This window comes from Halichoeres trimaculatus, unplaced genomic scaffold (genome assembly GCF_033239565.1).
Source record: "Halichoeres trimaculatus isolate MK-OKI-2021-1 unplaced genomic scaffold, fHalTri1.1 fHalTri1_scaffold_17, whole genome shotgun sequence".
Classification (NCBI taxonomy): Eukaryota; Metazoa; Chordata; class Actinopteri; order Labriformes; family Labridae; genus Halichoeres; species Halichoeres trimaculatus.
Window position 1 is genome coordinate 4,289,009 of NW_027437195.1, and position 20,826 is coordinate 4,309,834.

At 40.4% G+C, this 20,826-nt stretch overlaps 1 protein-coding gene across 1 annotated transcript in view; it reads left to right on the forward strand.

The window, feature by feature from the left end:
* The window catches only part of wdr43 (WD repeat domain 43), a 29,574-nt gene extending 15,881 nt beyond the window's left edge, over nt 1-13,693 (forward strand). The window contains exons 12-18 of the mRNA XM_074692662.1: nt 187-273; nt 477-508; nt 665-728; nt 2,179-2,292; nt 6,904-6,973; nt 12,123-12,181; nt 12,379-13,693. Coding sequence (XP_074548763.1) covers nt 187-273; nt 477-508; nt 665-728; nt 2,179-2,292; nt 6,904-6,973; nt 12,123-12,181; nt 12,379-12,522 — 570 coding nt within the window. The 3' untranslated portion in view covers nt 12,523-13,693. The remainder of the gene's footprint in view (nt 1-186; nt 274-476; nt 509-664; nt 729-2,178; nt 2,293-6,903; nt 6,974-12,122; nt 12,182-12,378) is intronic.
* The last annotated feature ends 7,133 nt before the right edge of the window (nt 13,694-20,826 follow it).

The following is a 20,826-nucleotide window of genomic DNA, read 5'->3' on the forward strand; positions in this document are numbered from 1 at the left end:
CAAGGGTTAATTCTCTAAACATCTCTCAAACAGAGCCTGGGTGATTCAGTTTGGCTTTGCTGCTTTTAAAGAAGTTTTCACTGTGAGAAAATTTGACCTGGATGCCATAATCTGAAACTCATCTGGCAGCCTCTCCTTGACACATTTCTGATGTCTAAATCTGTTTTCTCCTTTTTCCTCGTACAGGAAGTTTTTCAAACTCGCAAAGACATGGTGATAAAGAAAACGGTTGCTCGGTTACCGCTCCCTGCTGTATTACCGTTAGTGGAAGAGGTGAGTCAAATTTCTGTGAAATACAAGAAAAGAAACAGCAAATCTCTCTCTAATCTGTCAGGAGCTTGTGTTTTTATGGAGGCAGCAGAGTTCTCAGAGCTGAATTAACCTGCACTGATATTCTGTCAAACTGTTCAGATACCTGGAAGTTGTTACGCTAACTGTTTCATGCTTTTAATCGACACCCATCTTCTTTCCTCCAGCTCACAAAGAGGCTTCAGGGGCATCCTTTTACGTAAGTTAGAGTTTGGCTGGTTACCTCTGAGGGATCTGTTTGCTAAGTTCAGGATTCTTGCACATTCAAAGTTACTTTTTCAGGCATTGATAAATTCATCCTGTTCAATTCATTCATCCGGCGTCTCACCGTGTGTTTGTTTCCCTCTTCCTTCAGGGCGGTCCTAATGGTCCGATGGCTCAAGGCTGTACTCATGCACCACACATCATACCTGGCATCGGTGAGTCCACTGCAACAAATCAGCCTTCCTCTTCCTCTGATGAAAAGCCGACACAACCTGTTTTATTGATGCTTACTGAGACACCACAGCTTAGGTGCAGGGCTCATAGAAGTGTGTTAGTGGGCACAGCAAACAGGAGCTCAGACCCACAAACAGGCCTGATATTTTCTTCACACCATCAACATTTCAACTGCCATCAACAAGTATCTTTACATTAATTCTAAAACAAGAGGAATCGATTTTTCCTCCCTCTTCACCTTTTCTCTAGAGCCTGAAGAGACTATAGTTTTCATTTTCAAGTGCTGTGCTTCTTTACTTGTAAGTTCTAATGTTGTAAAACTTGATGTTTATGTTGATCCTGTCAGGAGTGATCTCAAACCTGCAGCATTTTCCTAAACATTATTTCCACACATAAGACTTTTATATTTTAAGGTGTTCTGATCCCCAATCACTTTTATCAGTTTTGTGTTTTTTCTGGACTTTTTAGAGGAAACACTGACACCAGTCTCCTCTTTGCACACTATATTTTCAGTGTGGCAACTTAAATTGACATGCACAAGCAAGAAAAAAGTAGCGATCACAGATGACCAGATTGTACTTGTGCTGCTGACTGCCTTTCAATAAAATGTTCAATGTAAAATTTGTAGGTGAAACCTTGCTGTGTAGGCAAGGCCTGAGATGCCTCTGAAAGAGACTATAGCCACGTTTACATGGACCCAAATATTCCGCTTGCATTCGGTTTATTTGCTCAAACGGAGAGAATTTAACTTTTGTATTCACCTCATTCTGAAAGAAAAGTGTCAATCCGAATGGACATTTAATCGGTTTCACAGGTTTGGAATATTCCTTTCCCCAAACCGATTGAGGTATCATGTATCTACTCAAATAGAAAGTTGTCAGGGTACGTTCTTTCAGCGCATGCTCAGATATGACGTAAGAGGCAACTAGAGACGTTCCTCAACTTTAAAAATGGCGGCCAGCCATCAGCACTGGAGGAAAGTTTGTTTTTGATCCAAACTTTGAAGAACTGAACATAATTTCAAGACTGGACGGACGACAAACTCGCAATACGGATTATTGCAACACCGTGATGAACAAATTGTCGTCCTCCGTCTTTGATAAATCACGTGATGTTTATGTTTTTCTGCGCATGCCCCGTTGACTATTCTGTTTGATTTTAGCGGCGCATGTAGACCAGAGATTGGAATATTCCTTTCCATGTATACTATTGTTTTCGGAAAAGTCATTCAGAAAGATTCCATTCGGAAAGACGAAAAACTCCTCATGTAAACGTGGCTACTGTGACATTCTCGTAAAGCCCACTGAGATCTAGAAACAACACTTTTGGTGCATGTTGAGGAGACCACTTGATGGGGGATCTGCTTTCCATTGAGTGTCGCTGTGTTTGTTTTCTCCTCCTGTAATGCTGATCCCTTTGTGTACCCCACAGCTGCCAGACCTGGTTACCCAGCTGGGCGCCCTGTATCACATGATCGAGAACAGAGTGAAGATGTTTCACAAACTGACGAAGCTGCAAGGGAAACTGTACCTCCTGATGACACAGGTAAGTGTTGGTGTGAATGATTGAAAAGAGCAGGACAAGTCTCCTCTTACTGGTTTAAACTTCTGGACTGTGATGGTAAAAGTATGAACAGAGGTTTATCCTCTGCCTTATGGTGCTGCAGTGACAAGAAGCACAGTCACTGAAGAAATTCTTTCTTCACCTGTGGTTATAAAAGCAAACTTATGCTGGGAGAGTCTGTTTCATAGCAGGAACATGAAGTGCTAACAGAGCCAAATAGATCACATGTTGGTGAATTTACTGTGAGAAGCAGGTCCAATACAAAAGAAAAATATTAAGCGCCTTACTGACTCACAGTTTAGTCAGTTAGCTGTTCGATGGTTCATTCCCACCACAAACCATCTTTACCAGCCTGCCCAAGGTCATATTCTACCCTTGATCACAAATTTATCAGTTGCCCTTCAAACGTTAGCTGATTGATGGTCAGTAAAACATTTCCATCTCACTTTATTCTCAGTATCTCAAACCTAATATCTGTTATCTCTGTCGTTTAAGTGGATGAAAGATTTGAGCTAAACGTTAATAGGCTATCTCCACTCCCGGCCCCTTCAGCTGCTTTTTAGAAACACTGACTTCCAAAGTGAAACTGCTTTATCAAGTCTTATTAACCAGTTTAATCACAAGATGGTTAGTTTCAGGGAAGTGCACCTCTGTTGGTAATTTGGCTCTGGGTGAAAGCCTTGGGAACGATGAACACTGAAGGGTCATTTTGAGAGTGGTTCTCTGCAGTTTACAGCCAGCCAGACAGTTGCTCTGCATACGGTGGGACAGTGGAAACAAAAATACAGACATACATCAACAAAACAAGAATACACTCATGTTTAATGCTGACTAATCATTCCAATTGTTGAATTAATGAAGGAGAGCTCATTTGGATACCTCTGAGCTGCTTTTCCTTAGATACGTGTACCATCTCATGCATGTTATTTGGTTTATGTTTGACAGCCTCCACCGTGCTTATTCAAATTGAACTTGGAAAAAAATCTCAACACTTTCGTCACACTGCTGCTTGTGTTTGCTGTTAACCTTGAGTTTAGTCTTCAGTGTTCCAGCCCCGCCTCAGGCACAGCTGTCCCACAAGATTTACTTTATAATACCATTCATACCTGCGACCTTGTGAAAGAAGCAGTTTCTGTTTGTCAAATCCAGAATCATCCGAATGCTTCCTAGAACTACAGCTCTGTGAATGATGCATCATCCAGACTGTGATCAAGCTTTTTTTTAAAAAAACATATACAGCAGCTCTGCAACAGAGCAAACACAAAGCGCTGTCGTCATCACAGCCTTATGCTTTCACATTGATCCCACAATGCAACACCGGTGTGTGGTTTAAATTGTGTTTTAGCTTTGAGAAGCTTTAAGGGCTTGTATTTAAACACTCAGGTAGAGCTTCAGATATGCACAGTTGGATGCACACACACAGATCTGTTTCCCCCCTGCTGGCTCTATTACTACTTTGAATGGTGGATCAGCTGAAGATGACTTGGTTCCAGCTCTATCCCACTGTGACATTTAATAGTGGGCTGAAAGAAACAGCAAGGATTGCATCATTAAAAAGCATAGCGTGATATTAGCACGCTATGGATATCAGCTGACATTAGCTTAAAAATGAAATAACGGACATCAGCCAACACCCTGATATCCTCAGATATAATAAACCAATAAATAATGGATTTCTTGTTACTTTATCAAACGCCATCAGGGCCATGAACTAAAGCTGCTGCTAGTATGTTCAGCTTTCATTACACAATGTTTGTAGCTCATAGAATTGTGCTGTGTTTGCATAGCCCACCTACTTATTCATGTTGTGATCAGGGACTGAAGCAGCATATATTTTGCACTTTCTGATCCTAACTGCACAATGAAGGTTGAGCCGTCACATATTTTGCTCCTGTTTTAAGCTAAATTTGAATACAAGTATCAGTCTGCTGGGTGCATGTAGCTGACTAAATTAGACCCATTTACTGTCAAAGAGAAACATTTTCTTTAATTTGGGTTTAATATCTGTAGACTTGCATTTCTTACATGTTCCCTGTAAACGGAGTAAATTTTCACTTACCAAGTCAGTTGTGAAATTGGTCAGTTTTCCCTGGTTGTGTTGTATTGTTATGGTTGTCTCATGGAGAGCATCATCCAAGTTTAAGTAGGGTTTATCCTTTCATATTATTTGAAAGCAATTATCATAAATAAATAAGCAGTTCTAGGTGTTTTCGTTTCTTGTGTAGAATAAGAAAAATGATTAATACATAACAAATGGGATGAGAGTATGCAAGATCAAGGTTAACTTTATTATCCCTGAGGGGCAGTTTGTTCTGCAGCCAGCACTTTCACAGACAACAGTAAATACAATAAATCGACCATTTAAGGCAGTATATACAACAAGGACATTACAGAGAGTTACTCAGCAGAACAATGGCTGCCGGAACCAAAGAATTCCTCTTCCTGTTGGTTCTACATTTAGGAACACTATATCTGCGACCTGATTATGCACTATAATACTGTACGCTACTTCCAATACAGAAGAGAGTTGCTGATCTCTGCAATCAGGTGTGCAGAAAAAATATCAGAATCGGCATATGGGCTTAAAGGTCTCATATTCTGCTCCTTTTTTCTGCAGTTTAATATGGATTATTGGTGTCTTCATGAAATGGTAGTAACATGTTTTGGTCTAAAAAGCCAATAAATCAAGCACAGCAGCATTGTTTCCAGGCTCTCATAGCCCCTCTGTTCAGAACGCTCTGATTTAGTGGGCGTGGCCTTCATATTGTAAATGAGCCACAGCTGATACCGCCCCGCTCTTCAGCGTCACTGAGAGCGGCGCCAGGAGCTCCGAGTGCACAATGTTTAGAAAACAGCGAAGCTTGTTTACCGTAGGCTAAAACAACAGGCTAACTGCAGCTAAAGTTAGCAACCAGAAACTAACACAGAGACAGGGGGGGACACTGAGGAAAAGCTCTTCCATCTGCTCCACAGCACACAGGATTTAAAATACTCACATTTCCAGGGTCCCAGGTTTGTTGGTGGATGGTTGGTAATGGGCCTGGATTTAGGACCAGTCTATTCTCTAGCCCTCTGTTGTACTGTCCAAAGTTGGAAAAGCAGTCGGCCGTGAAGTGACAAGCACACACATGCACAGTTTTACTAAGTGTAGCTGGCACATTTCCTTGATAAATGATCTCTAGCCATTTAGTCTTGTCTTCTTCTGAGATGGGGAGCTTGTGCATGGAACTATGTGGCTGTTTACAGCCAAAAACAGCCACACTCGGGTCAGACTTGCTCCTGATTGGTCAAAAAATGGAATCGCTGACGTTGGCAAACCCCGGAAATTCCAAACAGCTCGTTTAGGTCAGGATTTTACATTCACAAGCTCTACTAAGTACAGGTTTTGTCATTAAATATCACATTTTGTTGGCTGAGAGGAAAGACAAAGACCCAGAAATTTCACTTAAAGACTTAATTAAGTGATTTTTGCATAATATGGGACCTTTAAAATTGAGTGTGCTGCATTTTACAACTTAGAGGATAACTTTTTATTTTTGTCTATGCACATGTAACCAAATAAAGGATCTCATGAAAACCTGCAGCCTCTAATGGTATCAGTGAAGTCATGGCGTGCTGCTTAAGACTAAAGGCTTATGAATTATCATACAGGGGGTTGAGTTAGCCATTAGTGAGGTATTGGGAATTACTCTGCTACAATACCCACCTTATGAGGATCTGTACTTTAAACACTAAGATCAGTGCTCACAACTTTTCTTTTAGATTCATCATCTCTTTGAGAACTGAACAGACTCTTACCCTGAAAGGTTTTACAATGTCAGGTTAATGCAATGTCAGGGATTAATGCTCTGTTATGGTTTCAACACGATCTCTAAAATGACCAGTGCCCTCTGACTGTAAGGTGTTGTGTAATGTGAAAAGGGGATAGGATCTACAAATTTACAACAAGCCCAAACTATGGGAGCTTCTCTTCATACTGCCAGAAGATTGAGTATTCTACATGTTAAAGGTTGATTTTTTGATGTTTTTAAAAATTATCCACAGTGAATGTCCTGTCATCTGCTTGAGGCCAACTTTCAAAGTGTTATCAGTTTTGTAATTTTATACACCAGTTCAAATATTAGAGCAAAGATCATTTCGTTGAGTTATGTGCTGCATCTACATTTTCATAGACTGGTTTTTATAAAGTGCATGAATTATCTTCCTCCTGCCACCGCTGATTCACTGTCTGCTGGTTAATTCTGCTTGGTCTATAAAAGCATCCCTCTTTCATAGTTTGCCAAATCATAAAATGCGTGGCTGTCTCAGCCAAACCGTATAACAAGCAATGAAGTTTTTCAGGCCGCTTTTGTCCCAGCTTTTTAGTGCTTCCTCTTTCTCATTTTGTGAAATTTGCATGTGTTCGAGGTCAGCTGTGTCATAGGGAACATTGCGGAGGTTGTAGTTAAGTAACAAGTTTTATCTCTCTGCAGATTGCAAAGTTCATAGCTTTTCTTATACTAAACTGTTATGACGCACTGTTTCAGCGTGAAGATGGACCCTGTGTTTGAGTTCATCTTGGATCTGAAGTGTTTTTTTTTCATTTACCACTAGGTGGCGACAAGTGACAGCAGCAACACAGTTAAAGATGTTGACCACACAGCCAAGCTGGTGTATGAGGAAGGTAAGTTGTTGCTCTTGTGTCCCTCTTTATCTCAAATCTCTCTGATTTTCTGTTTTCCAGACTCTTTATTTCTCCTTCAAATCTTTGTTCCTTTTTTCCACCTACATTTGTCCAAGGGATGATTCACTTTCACAAGCAGCTGTAAAAACCATAATTTTGACCCCTTTTTACCCTCTTAATACCAGATCTATGTCTGACTAAATCCCTGCATCCTTGAAACCACTCAGTGTTGTTTGGTTTGAACCCCACACACCAACTTCTGCTCCTTCATCATTTTGATTGACAGTTATTATCTTGTCACTTCACCTGAGGTCATTAGCGGCGCTTTGTGAGCACTGCATTGAGGCGGCGAAGATTTACAGATGCACTGTTGCCCATCATGCTTCCACTCTTGCTGATGCACCGCACGCAAACATGACTCCTGTTGCCTGGCAACCAGACCAGCAGCGTTCAGATCCTCCCTTTTGAGCGGAACAACAAGGCCCTGCTCTGTTCACTCTCATTTCTCATTACCGTACTGTATAAACCGCTTTATTGAGCCGCGTAGAAAATTGGCTTTCGTGAAATAATTAAGCCACGCTTTGAGTTGCTACACCCGTCAGCGGAGCAGCACGTGAAGGTTCATTAAAGGAAAAGTTGGTATAAAGAGCTGATTAACAGGAAGGTGGTTCCAGTCCAGTGAGGCTGCAGCTCCAGTACAGGACTGTGACAGGAAGCCGGAGACTTGTCAGAGAGCCGGAGTCCAAATTATTGATCTTCAAGTTGCAAACAAACAGTTCAGGTGTTTCCTGCTTGAGAAGCATTCATTCTGCTCCACTGAGACTTTGGCAACATGTGCTGATTTCATTACAGCAGCTGTTAAAATGAATCACGTTTAGGCCAATATGTATGTAAAGCAGCAGATCAGGGTTCAAGCTTTATGTTATATTAACTGTAAGCCTCCACATCTGACTTTCATGAGGAACATTAATGCACACATATTGTTTTACCTGTACTCTGTGAACCCTCTCTGTCCGTCAGACTTTAACTCTGACTCTTCCTGGACAGAAAATGGAACATTTAAGCTCAAACTGATGAGCTCTGCACTCTAGAAAAAAAAATGTATTTGACTTTTTTGTATAATCCAGGTTTTACTCTTGTTAAGTCTTTTGTGTGCAGGAGTAATGCTGTTAAATGTTAATTAATTGTTTCTGTTAATTATCTTACTGCATCTCTATGTTCTAGGGATGGGGCCCCAAATTAGGTACTTTTATAGGTACCAACAAAATTCTGTCTGTAGTACCACATATCAAGTCATGTAGAATCAAACTGTGCCATGTTTCGGGTCCTTAACACTTTCTTGTGACTGTGAGGAAGTGGAAGAGAAGGCGATTGTCCTACTGGACATGAACTCATTGTTGCAAGTTTGTATACTTAGGAATATATTTGTTCAATTAAAATTTATTTTTAAACAAATATTAATATTAATCACTACATAAATAAAAAAACTTACAGAAAACTGGTACCATTAAGTACCAATTGACAGGTATGGGGCATTAGTATCACATCGTTTCAAATGTGAAAGGTACCCATCCTTTATGTTCAGGTTCTAAAAGCCCCATTTCCACTTTGCAGTTTGGTTTGTCTTAGCACAGCCTGCATTTTGTGACATTTCCTTTGATTAAAACAGAGACAGGTCCTCAAAATACCAGCCTGTACAGTCCCACTTTTTAGTACCATAGACTGTATAAAACATGGACGTAGTCTCGCCAATGTCACCTGTCTGTTTCTGAAACGGAAAATGAAGCACATTGGCCATAGCGGCCATGTTGGTAGTGGCAAGGGCTTCACCTACAACCATAGGGCACCAGCCGTCACGTGACCCTCAGCTTTGCCTCTTATTAGGGGAGCTCACGATCTTAATATCCTCTGAACAGCCACGTTAGAAAAAAATTCACCCCCCGTACAGTGGGTGCTGGTAGTAAAATTAGCAACTCAGACAGGAGACGTTTTTGAACCAGGCTGTAAATAGGTTAATTTCTGCTTTGAAAACAGCTTCTTTGGCTTGGTGTGTATGTGATTCCCGCTACTTCCGGAGCCAGCCTCAAGCAAACACTCAAGAAACAGCAGATTTTAGCACTTCCGTATTGTCTCATATTCTCAAACCAGAGGTTGCCACTTGTTTAGTACCCATCTGCTGGGAGCCAGATATACCAATCTAACCCCAGAAGGTGGAGCTAGAAACACTGCAGCCTGTTGATTGGCTGAAAGAATCATCACTTCCTGTTCGACATGGGTAATAAAATGCAACCCATATCTCTGCCATCTCCAAATCTCTAGCTGACTTCCTGGAGATAACTTTCTTTTTGTCTGGAAAATAGCATCACGAAACAGTGTTACATGGTTGTGTTTATCTTCTTTGTTGGATTTGTTAGTGGGATACTCTGTGTCACACTCTTATGCCGTCATGCTATTAAGAAGTAAGTGTAAGCTGAACGGCTATCAGCGTCCGGCTCACACGCCGATTACCAAGAAGGGCACAGTTGGCTGTGGAAGCAAAAACTGGATCAGACTTTACTGATCTGAACCAGACTGCTTGGTAGAAATTGGGCTAAATTGGCTTTGTTTGTAAACCAGGGTCAACCTGACTCCAAGGATCTCTACCTAGCTGGGATTAGGGAGACTCGGATCATGGTCTGCCATCACCATCATGGTGATGGCAGACAGGCTTTTTCAGTCACAGACCATGACCTAACTGTTTCTCTCTTGCATTGAATGGTAAAAACGCAACAAGGTGACACATTCCGGTCTATTTACCCAACATAATACAAGCTGTGATGTAGCTGAAACTGATCATTTATATGAAGGATTTATGGTTATTTTTTTGATCCCGCCGTCTCAAACAGGTCAGCGCTCAGCTTCCAAGAACTATCCCTTTAAGTGCCTCTGCTGAGGCCTGTTGTGCTTTTTTATTCCGTTCAGCAACACACTCTCAACCTCCGCCTACACAAGTCTCGAGCTTTACCTTCCATCACCTTTCAGCGCCGCCTTCATTCTTATCTGTGGTGTCAAAAACAGCAGCTTTCAACAGCAGTCAGACAAAGAACTGATGTGAGTCCAGCACATTTTCAGCCTGCTCACATGGCAGCAGATCAGCTTGTGACACAACATCTGAATACCAAAGTGCTGAGGTGACTCTGGCACATTTGTTTCACTCCACCTTGTGTTTTTTAATATATTTTTTTATTTTGGTCTTCTTTTTAAGACTGGGTTTGTAGAGTTTATAGTCTATCCAACCACTGCTGACAAAATCATGAACCCACAAAGAAAGGAGTGTGATGCAGATTGAGGCAGTAAAATGCCCCAAAAATGTGGTTTTCACCACACGCTGCAACATTCTTCACCTGTGACCCTCTGACACAAGTAGGGCTGCAACTAATGATTATTTTTATTGTTGATCATTTTATCAATTATTTTTTCAATTAGTTGATAATCACAATTTTGTGTATACCTCATTAGGACTCTGTTTTTACAGCAGTGGCTGAAGAGTGCACAACTGTAAAATTTACCCTGCAACTCAACCCACGGTGATGCATGTTGACGCCATTTCTCCTTTTATGTCAAATCATTAATTTATATATTGAAGAAAATATATGTTAATTTGAAAAATACATATATATTATTTAAAAAATTGATTTTTTTTACCCCATCAACACACAAAAGTACCAAAAATTGGTACCATTGAGTACCGGTATTGGTTACCAAGTACCGGGCATGGGTACAGTATTGTTTCAAATGTGAAAGGTACCCATCCCTAGTGCAGTGTGACCTTACATGGGACCCATGGGACTATCATCATGGCTTGGGTGACTCAAGTTTTCTCTCGTTTAAATTTTTTTTATGTTTTTTTGGGATGTAGATTCAGTTTAAATTGCAATTATTTGATAATTCTAATTTTTGTGTCTTTATTATTATTTTTCTTTTGTTTACTTTTTTACAAAAAAAAAATGCCCATCACACATGAGTCAGTTTTTAGGATTTATTTGAATAGTTGAAGAAACAATTCGCCCTCTGCTGGAGAAAAGCGGTAACTCTTTCCAACTCTTCTTATAAACAAAGACTAAAATGAAGAATTGAATAAATCAGAACAATTTTTTTGAACAAAAATTCTCCCACCCTCAATAAAGTCCTTACTCTTAAAACGTTACAAGAGTTTTGACACTAGTTTGTGATTCACATCCCATAAAAAATAAAAAATGTCTTCAACAGAGAGCGAGGAAAACAAGAGCCAACTTTTATTCCACTAAATTACATTGTCAGGCACCAATCACCAGGAGCTGTCAGGATGTGCAAGCTACAGATGTAGAGCATCAGCAGGCAGTGGTGATAGGGCTGTGGAGATATTTCCTCATCATTTTCTTAATGTATGAATTCAGCTAACTTTATCCATACAACTGTCAAATGACACCTCATGCAGTGAACTGTAGTTACAGATAAGCATCTATAAAAACTGCCTGGTATTTGGTTTCACCTTGTGACGATGAAAACATCAATTGACCAACTATGACAATCGATTAAATTTTGTATTTGACTTTATCGATTATGTCTACTCATCGTTGTAGCCTGGGACACAAGATGGTTTCACTAGGAATTCAAGGGGGAAGTGATATCAGAGCAGATCAACCTTTCAGCTCATTTTCCCCTCTTTCATTATTTATCCTTCTGTCTCTCCATCTTTTTAGTGCATAAACCTATCACGTTAACTACGCTGTGCTGCTGCTCTGTTGACTCCAAATTTTGCTTCATGACTCACTTTTGATAATAACCTCTCTTCCACATCCCCTGTTGTATTTTTAGGCATATGATAGAAATCTCAGTAATATCTTAAACCAAAGTCTGCAGCGCTGACCTGACAGAACAAATAGCCTCAGGAAGTCACACACACATCCTTCCCTCCTGCGTCACACAGCAAGGACTGTTCATGACCAAAAAGCCCAGCAACAAATCTGGAACACAAAAATCTCCCAGTCCTGCTAAGTGTCTGAACAAATAAGAGGAGGCAGTGTTTCTCCCCTTCCTTGTTGTTCTTCAGCTTTCTTTCTGCTGAAACAGCTCAAACAGTTTTGCAACATCATCTGATGGTTCTGTTTTCTCTGCGTGTTCTTTACAGAATCATCTGATGAAGATGAGGCCTCTGGTGACGAAGGTCTTCCCGATAATGACTCCGAAGTAAGTGAGAACAAACTATGATTATAGAGGTCTGTGTGTGTGTGTGCAGAAAGAAGTTATCAAAAGTCACACCCCAGCAACCCAGATAACAACCTGACTGCTGTTGTTTAGAGTCTCAGAGAAATGCTGACGCTGTTTTCAATTTATAGTTTTAAGCCGAGCACTCAGACGCTTATGTTTTCTAATTTTCCTCTCAGAACTGGGAAGAGGAGGAGGCGATGGAAGAGAAAATGGACGAAGACGAGGAGCTGTCAGAGGAAGAGGAGGATCCAGGCAGAACAGATTCCAAAGCTAACGGAGAGGAAGACATGGATCATGAAAACGAGAGCGAAGAAGAATGAAAGCAAACGAGGAGAAAATTAGAAAATGGACCTGAAAGAGTTATATATACTTTCATTTTATTTTCATGCTTTTGATTTTATTACCAGGACAGAGTATGATTTTACAAAGAATCAAGGGATATGTTGTAAAGAGCAGCAGGCCCCGCTGCCCTGATACAGCGTATTTCAACCGCAAGGTTGGTGATGTCATGCCGTGTTTCCCCTCTCTGAGGAACAGATGTAACATTTTGGGATGAATCAAACAAAATGTGCTCCCAGCTCCATAACCGAACAAGTTTGTTTGGTGGTGCTCTAGTTTGCTAACTTTGCAGTCTGCATTCCAAAATGTCCCGTCATAGAAATAATCCTGAGTGTATTGTGTGACCATCCTAACAGTTGTTGGCACAGCTTTGTCTGATTGATTCATGGTAACTCTGAAGGCCACCTGGAGCCCACAGATACAAACACAGGTATGGAGCTGGGAAACAAGCCCCTCCTCCCAAATCAGATGTGTGATGTACAGAAACCCACTCACTCCAGAGGGGGGCTGAGTGCACCAGGCAGACCTTCCATCATGTCCCCCACGATGTAAATCTCTATGTACAGTGAAGTGTTTGTATGAGCTCTTCCCTCTACAGCTTTCTCCCAGCAGTCCTTGGGATTAAATGAACTCTTGTAAAGTCTCTGAATGCTGTTTTTTATTGTTTCCAAATTTGTTGCCGTCTTCTTGTTTTAACTTTATCATTTCTGTGTCTACTTTCCGGGCATGCCCTGATGTCCACTGCTTGAACCCATAGTCAGAGGGACAATGAAAAAAAAGACAATGTGAACTTTGAGCTAGATGAAAATAAATGGGTTTTCAAAACGGTTGAATGTGTGTGGTGGGGGAGGAGAATCTGAACTGATGGGCAGCATGACACAATTACCGAGTGCTCAAAGTCTGACTTGACAAACAGAGACATAATAAATGCACTTTTGTTCTCATGTGCCTTGGTAAGAGGAGGTCTGGTAAAATCTGAGGTACCATAATGAGGTATGACAGTGATGTTCGTGCTCTAAAATTCATCTGAGAAAGTTAATGTAAGCCTCTCTGGAGAACAACAGCTGTTCCTGACTCATCTGGTAAATTAAGTAATTAAAAGGGTTATTGATTGTGCTTTTGTAAATATAAAACCAATATTTCCACTTAGTTCCAACATTAAACACAATGGCCTATTGTAACTCACTCAATGGGTAATAAATTGAATTTGATTCACTGTAAGGTGTTTTGCTTCAGCTTAAAATGTTTGAAACTTGCATCTTTAACTTCTTCGAGATATGAACGTTAGACATCTTTTTGCTTTAACCTTCAGCAAATGGTCAAAGTGATCATATGGGACAACCCTGGGTTAGCACTTTGACACTTCTATCATATCCTGCAGGTCATCCTGAAGCTCACCATAGAATTTGCATTTATTCTGTAACTTTGAATTTCCTCAAATCCAAGGCCTTAAAGCAGGCAGGTCAAAAGCCAGGCCCCGGGTTTGATTTCATATTTCCCCCAAATTTCATCTTACAATGATTAAACTGCTGGCCCATGGTCATTTTCACAAAATCAAATGTGGCCCTCAATAAAAGAGAAAAAAAAAAGTTAAATAAAAAAAAAAAACCTGCCTGAGAAGGTCCAACTGAATGATTTCCATGTGAAGAGAAGTAATTGACCGTTTATCACAGACTGTATAATAAATGAACCTAGTCTCTGTGATGTCACCCATCTGTTTCTGAAACAGTTTTGAAGCAAATTGGCTAGCCACCATATTGGAAATTTGTACTTAGAAGTCGGAATTTCTGAGTTCTGAGTGGGAACGCAGAGCTGGAATACCCCTGAGGTGTGAATTTCCGACTGTAAATTGGAGCATCCACACCACCCCCTAGTTGGAAATTCCAAGTTCAGGGGTAGACAGTAATTAAGCTCCTGTTTAATTCTTTTTATTTTAGAATTTCTGACTATTTCTGACTTGTGTTTGTCGCAATAAATCAGCTGTGTAGATAGAAGTATTCACTGTTAATGTACAGAAATTCTGCTGTTACGGCAAGTTTTTCCGACTTGGCAACTGGAACTTGGAGATGACGTCACTCCCACTCCTGACTTCCCAGTTCCGAGAACAAATGGAACGCAGCATTAAAGCCTCCACACTAACACCTATAATGTTGCGGCCACATCGGACGCAAATTGGCATTTCCACCAAGTGGCCTGGTATGGATCAGTAAAGCCTGGCCCTGTTTGTGTTTCCACAGCCAGCCGTTCCGTTATTGGTAGGCTGCGTGTAAGTTGAATGCTGACAGCCGCTTCAGCTACGTAATAGCACTTTGACATTGTCTCATATTTTCAGACTCTACTTGCTCTTCATCAATACACTATTTACTTTTTAATTACAGCTTAATAAACAATGGGGAGAATAGTATATTCATTACTCTGCAGGTACACACATATGTCTAAAGATCATGGGATTTAGGTGGATTTCGGCCGTTTTATGGATCTGTACTTACAGGCAAACTTGTTTATGAAGCATTGAACCTTCCCTGCTTCTTGTTTACCATCTCCCTCTTTAAGTTCTGTGTTGGTTTACCCTGCCATGCTTAAAGGCTTCCCCTGGGAATCCTGCTATGGATTCTGGGTAATTCCTTTACACTAAGAAAAGGGTGCATAAAGGCCTCAAAATAACAACACAAGATCCTCACCCACTTTACAATCAGGGAAACTTTTTGGAACTGTCTCTCTGGATAGGCCGTGCTGGAATACTTCAGAAATTAGCCTCCTGATGAGAAAATTTAAATTCATGCAGGAGCAAAATCTCCAAAAGCCAGAGTCAATATTGGTTCACAACTTGCCAGACTGACGGACTTCATGGCATATCAAACAGAGTCACAGCAGATGACATAAAAATGAAACATGCCCATTTTTCCTGCTTCACACAAATCAACCTGGAGCTCAAAATGACCACATTTTCATGCACGCCACGTTCCTATATTAATTGGAATTACAACAATATTCTGATTGCGTAGGAGTCATGGGAACACCTTATTCTGATTGTCATAACCTGATTAAGCTCATTTTCCAGTTATTAAAATCCCAATTAAGAGCCCTGGCATATCAACCTAAATATTGGGTTCTGTAAATGTGTTGGTTGAAGTTGCCCCTAAGTGAGCGATTTAAAGGATTTTTTTTTTCTCACATCTGCAAATGTTCAAAAAGGCAAACAGCAAAAGAGTAAAAAAGTTTACACTTTGGGGCCTGGAGGGGACAAACTCTTTCAAAATAATGAAAGAGATTGGTGAAAGCACCGCTATTGTGATATTTTTCGAAAGATTGTGCATCAAGCGGCGGTTGAGGAGGTGAATGAGAACTAGCTTCTAGTGACACTTTGATGAAGAAGGAATATTACACAGCATAGCTCAAAAGCGAGCATACTGGACCATTTGGTGGAAATATCAATTCAGTTAGAAACTCCTCACAGCCCCTCTAATGGGAATATGATGTGTGTGTGTGCTAACATAGTTACTGTTGACTTGCTGCTGAACATCAAACCTACTGACAGGTGACATTGTTCAGAGATGATCAATGGTTTTCTTTCTTCACCTGTCAGCCGCTGTTGAGTGAATGGTCTTTGTGGAGTTCCACTTGAAAGCACCTGGATACAGTGAAGCACACAGAGATGCTGTTGTTCCAGTGCTTACATTGATTAGTTCCTGGTGTTGACACAGAGCTGAATAATGCAGAGCTTTCTGATCACTTGAGCATGGGCAGCAGAATCTTTAGAGGTGGAACAAAATGCTAGTTATAATAAACTAAATGGAGAGAGGGTTTTTTCTTTCACAGCTATAACTGATGCTACCAGCTTTCAACACAGGACATATTTTGACACTTGTTTGCTGGAGAAGCGACTCTAATTGCTGCGCTCTATTGTATCCTGTAGTGAGTGCAGGCTCATTATTAGTGTTATTAGTCCACCAGTCAAAGTGTGAAAAAGTGTCTGCAGCAACATCCACCATCACATACAGAAATAACTAGAAATAAAAACTTATGTGATCAACTTTCTAAGAATCAGGGAAGTGTTTGAAGGGGACTGAAGAGACACAGAGGAGGAGAAACACTCCTAAGGGTACCCTCAGGAACCGTTCTTTCGTGGTTGTTGATATTGCTGGCTTTGTTTTTGCAGTTTTGCTCCAGAATTTCTCCTCATTATTTCTTGTGAGTGTACCTGCCTGACAGTGATCATATAAAACACCAGGATCTAATTTGGAAAATGGAGCGTATTTATGACAAGAGGATGAAGAGGCACTTGAGTGCTGCAGCAGCGCTCTGTGATTTAGGCAGACGGGGCAGGTGGGAGGCTCTGAACGTCCTGCAAAGAGCCTCTCTTGTCTTGGTCATTTTATACTCTGAAGGCCACGATCCATCTTGCATTCACCTGCTGATCTCTGTTTGTCTCTACAAGAGCCTGGGCTGCATACCAAACATCACGTCATATGTGCACCTGGAAAGACAAAAGGAGTCTTGTTGTTTTTTTGTTTTTTTTCTCTGCAGCATATCTCAGCAGCTGCATAAGAAACCAGTACTTTCCTCTGCAGCTCACATCCAGGCCTGCTCGGAGTAACGGCTGAGTGAGAGTCGGCCATGATGGGGCTGATGGAGCATGAGTTGTGGCTCCCTGGTGGGGCTCAGCAGCTGTGAGAAGATGAAGAAGTTTTTCCAGATAATGATGAGCCCCTCACTTCTGACAAACAGCATCAGCTACCAGTGAGCACGGAGCCAGATCAGCAGCTCAGCCAGGGATACTGCAGTACATCAGGCGGGTTTCAGCAAATTCTGTGTAATAAAAGAAGATCTATATACTGAAGTAACCATGGTAACTCCCTCTCTGCTCCAGCCAGGTCCAGAGAAAGGTTTCACAAAGTGAGATGACTGGTAGAAACATGCTTAATCTAGTGGGTTTGACTTGTTTATGAGGGGTTATGGCGTCTTATGAGCACACAACACATGCCCACATTTTTCTGCTTATCAAACTTTTGTTTTATTTCAGTGAACTCATGCAGTTTACTGAAATGAATGTATGTCACAGCCTTCTTTAAGGTCTTCTTCTTACCTGACCTCCAAAAACAACAACATCTTTAAAACTCAGCGGTCTGTTTGCTCACCCCACACCCGACCTTTAACACCCTCACTAGCTCCCCATTCAGTGCTAAATCCACTTCAAGATCCTCCTCATCACTGACACAGTCCTCCATAATCCCGCCACTTTATCCTTGACTTACCTTCATTAACGCCACTCTCTTTCATGCCACCTCAGGTCACTGTATGCCAACCTCCTGACCCCTGATCACTGAAATCAAGTACTGCACCTCGAGGGACAGAGTTTTTGTCATTGCTGCCAAAACTCTCTGGAACTTTCTACTTTCAAACATCAGCAATTCTGACTCACTCCGCTCCAAAACAGGACTCCTACTCCCTCCATATGTTCAATTTGTCTTTGTAAAGCAATGTTTAGTTTCTAGAAAAGTGCTCTGTTGAGGCTATCATTTATTGTTATCATCATTAATATAAACTTATTGAATCCAACTTTAAAACAAGACACCAAACAGGAGGTTACAAGATGACTTCTAAAAATCCACAAACATCTTAAAGAGGGGTTAGTCTGCTTTCCCACATGGATATAAAGTTACAAAGCCAGATGTTTATACTGAATGTGTGCAAATTTGCAAACTTCTACGTGAATTTGTTTGTAAACCGATCAATAATATAGCCCTAGATCTTTTAAAAACTTGCCGAAACGATGAGGTCATCACATAAGGAGGGTCAGGCCCCAAACACCAAGGTCTGCCCATAGCTGTGTTTCTAACAGGCCTTGAGAGGGCTGGCCAATCAGAGGGGAGGGGGTTTGTGGAACAGGGAGCCTTAAAGAGCCAGCAGCTAAAACAAAGTGTTTCAGACAGAGGCTGAAATAAGGGTTTTCTGTAACACCAAAAAGAGAAAAATAGAGATTTTTTTATAATCTGTTAATCATGTAAAGCTACAATGTTACAGGAAGGACAGTATAAAACCTAAAAAAAAATGCAATAACACATCTTGAAATAACTTTTTACTGTTTTTTTTTCTTTTTGACAATTCTGAAAAAAGGAACAGAGAAGTTGATAAATTCAGTCTCATTGAAACAGACATCACCTGTCCGTCTGTCTGCCTGTTTATTGTCTCTACTTAAAATGAATATTACTTTTACTCTGCCGCCACCCTTGATGAAATGATCTGAGCTGTTTGCTGACGTTAATGCCCAGGGATCAGTCATCTTGTGGGACAGTCAGGGTCACTCGTCTCTGGTACCATTATTTCAAGGGCCTCGACTTGAAAAGTTTGGGAGCTCCTGATTTAAGTGACCATAAAACTTCCAGAGTCTGACTATTAATTGGGGTAGATCGAATTAAGGTCATTAGTCGTGTGAGCTTTTTCTGTCCATTTGAAGTGTAGAAAGAAATCAGTTAGGAGGATTAAAGTCCTTATGCAGAATAAAATCCTTGTCAGAAAATGCAGGAGCATCTCGCTTCTCTACCACAGTGGACAGTAACACAGTGCATTTACTTGAGTAGTGTACTTCACTACATTGTTTGAGCAGCTGTACTTTACTTGAGTATTTGGTTCAGGGTTTTTGTTTTGTTTTTTGTTTTTGTCTTTTGTGGAAAAATTACAACTTACACGCCTCTTCATTTCAAACACAAATATTGTACTTTTGAATCCACTACATTTTTAAGAAGTATATCTAGTAGTCATAGCTTTCAGTGTTTACCCTAAGTTTAAGTGTTCGTGTGTGTACGCAATGAGGTGAAACTCTGCTGTGCTTGCTACAGAAAGCAGAGGAGAATTGTGAACGTACAACCATGTAGAGACATAAATGACATCCCATCATGTAACTAAGATAAAAACATGAGGCTGTTTAGTCTGTTAAATAAAAGAACAAAGACCTGATCTAGGAGATGTGATCTGGTGCTTTATAGCAAGTAAAATTAATTTGATTCAGGGGGAGTCAGAGCTGCCATTGTGAGGTTGGGGGATGGAGGAGGGCAGGCAAGATTACAGCAGGGGAAACTTTGAAAGGGCAACTCAGAAGGTCTTTGCACACTGAGTCCGTTCATCCAAAACTGATTCATGTGAAAAAAGGAAATTTAACTCCATGTTATGTCATGTGTTTGCACACTCACATGGAAACTTAGGTCTGTCATGAAATGTTTCCATTTTTCTCGTACTGCGAAATTTCACAATTAATAGAAAAATAAATGCGTTGGATTCAGTGTGCAAGGTGTCTTTGCCTGACCTTTCCTTTTTTCTTTGTTTCAGGTCATACATCTAAAAAATGCAACAAAAAAAAAAAAAAAAAAAAAAAAAAAATTGGCATGTAAAAGACCTTTACCTGTAGTTAAGTAAGTTTTCAGGGGCGTATTTAGTGGTTTGGGGGCCCAAGGAAAACCCAGTCAATGGGACCCTCCATGTCCTTGTAACTCATCTTCCTCAGAGCTAGACTGGCCTTCCCTGGGTCCACTGTCTCTTTCTGAGAATTTCAGAGTAACAGTAACAAACAAGAAAGTATGAAGTGAAAAACATTACAATAGGTAAATATTGAAAAAAATAATTTAGTAAAGAAAAAATATGTAAATATCAAGTACAACATAAAACTGGAAAAAAATCTACTGAAAGAGGTGATATTTACAGTTACCATACTTTTTGGTACTATTATTTTAAAGTGAATGTATTTTTATTTGACCCCCCTGTCCAGTGAGTTATGTTTCCAAGAAAAGAGATTTTGTACAATAATGTTTATCACCAGCTCAGAAAGTTTGATTTAGAGAAAATGATCCTATTTCCTGGGCTAGATAAAGTCCTTAAAATCCTAAAAGTCTTATATGTTTATCTCAGATCTCAGAGCAACATTGTTTTTATTTCCGACTTGGTTGAAAATGAGAAAAAAATGGGAAAGAAGTGCTTTTTTACGACTTTCTTCCTGAATCAAATTTTCAGATGTGTTGTAACATGGAATAGCCCATTGAATAAGAAGGGAGGGGGAGTACCCAAAACCATCATTAAAGATTAAGCCTTCTGATGTATTTTGAAGCATGTGAAGTAAGATTTAGAAAAAAGAAATGCTTTCAATTGAAGAGAACTTCATAAATCAGTTTTAAAGAGATGTTTTGGGGGCCCCTGGGAATCTTGGGGCCCCAGGCAACTGCCTGTGTTTGCCTAATTGTAGCTACGCCCCTGTAAGTTTTGACCAAGAGTAAAAATACTTTGACTCTACCAGA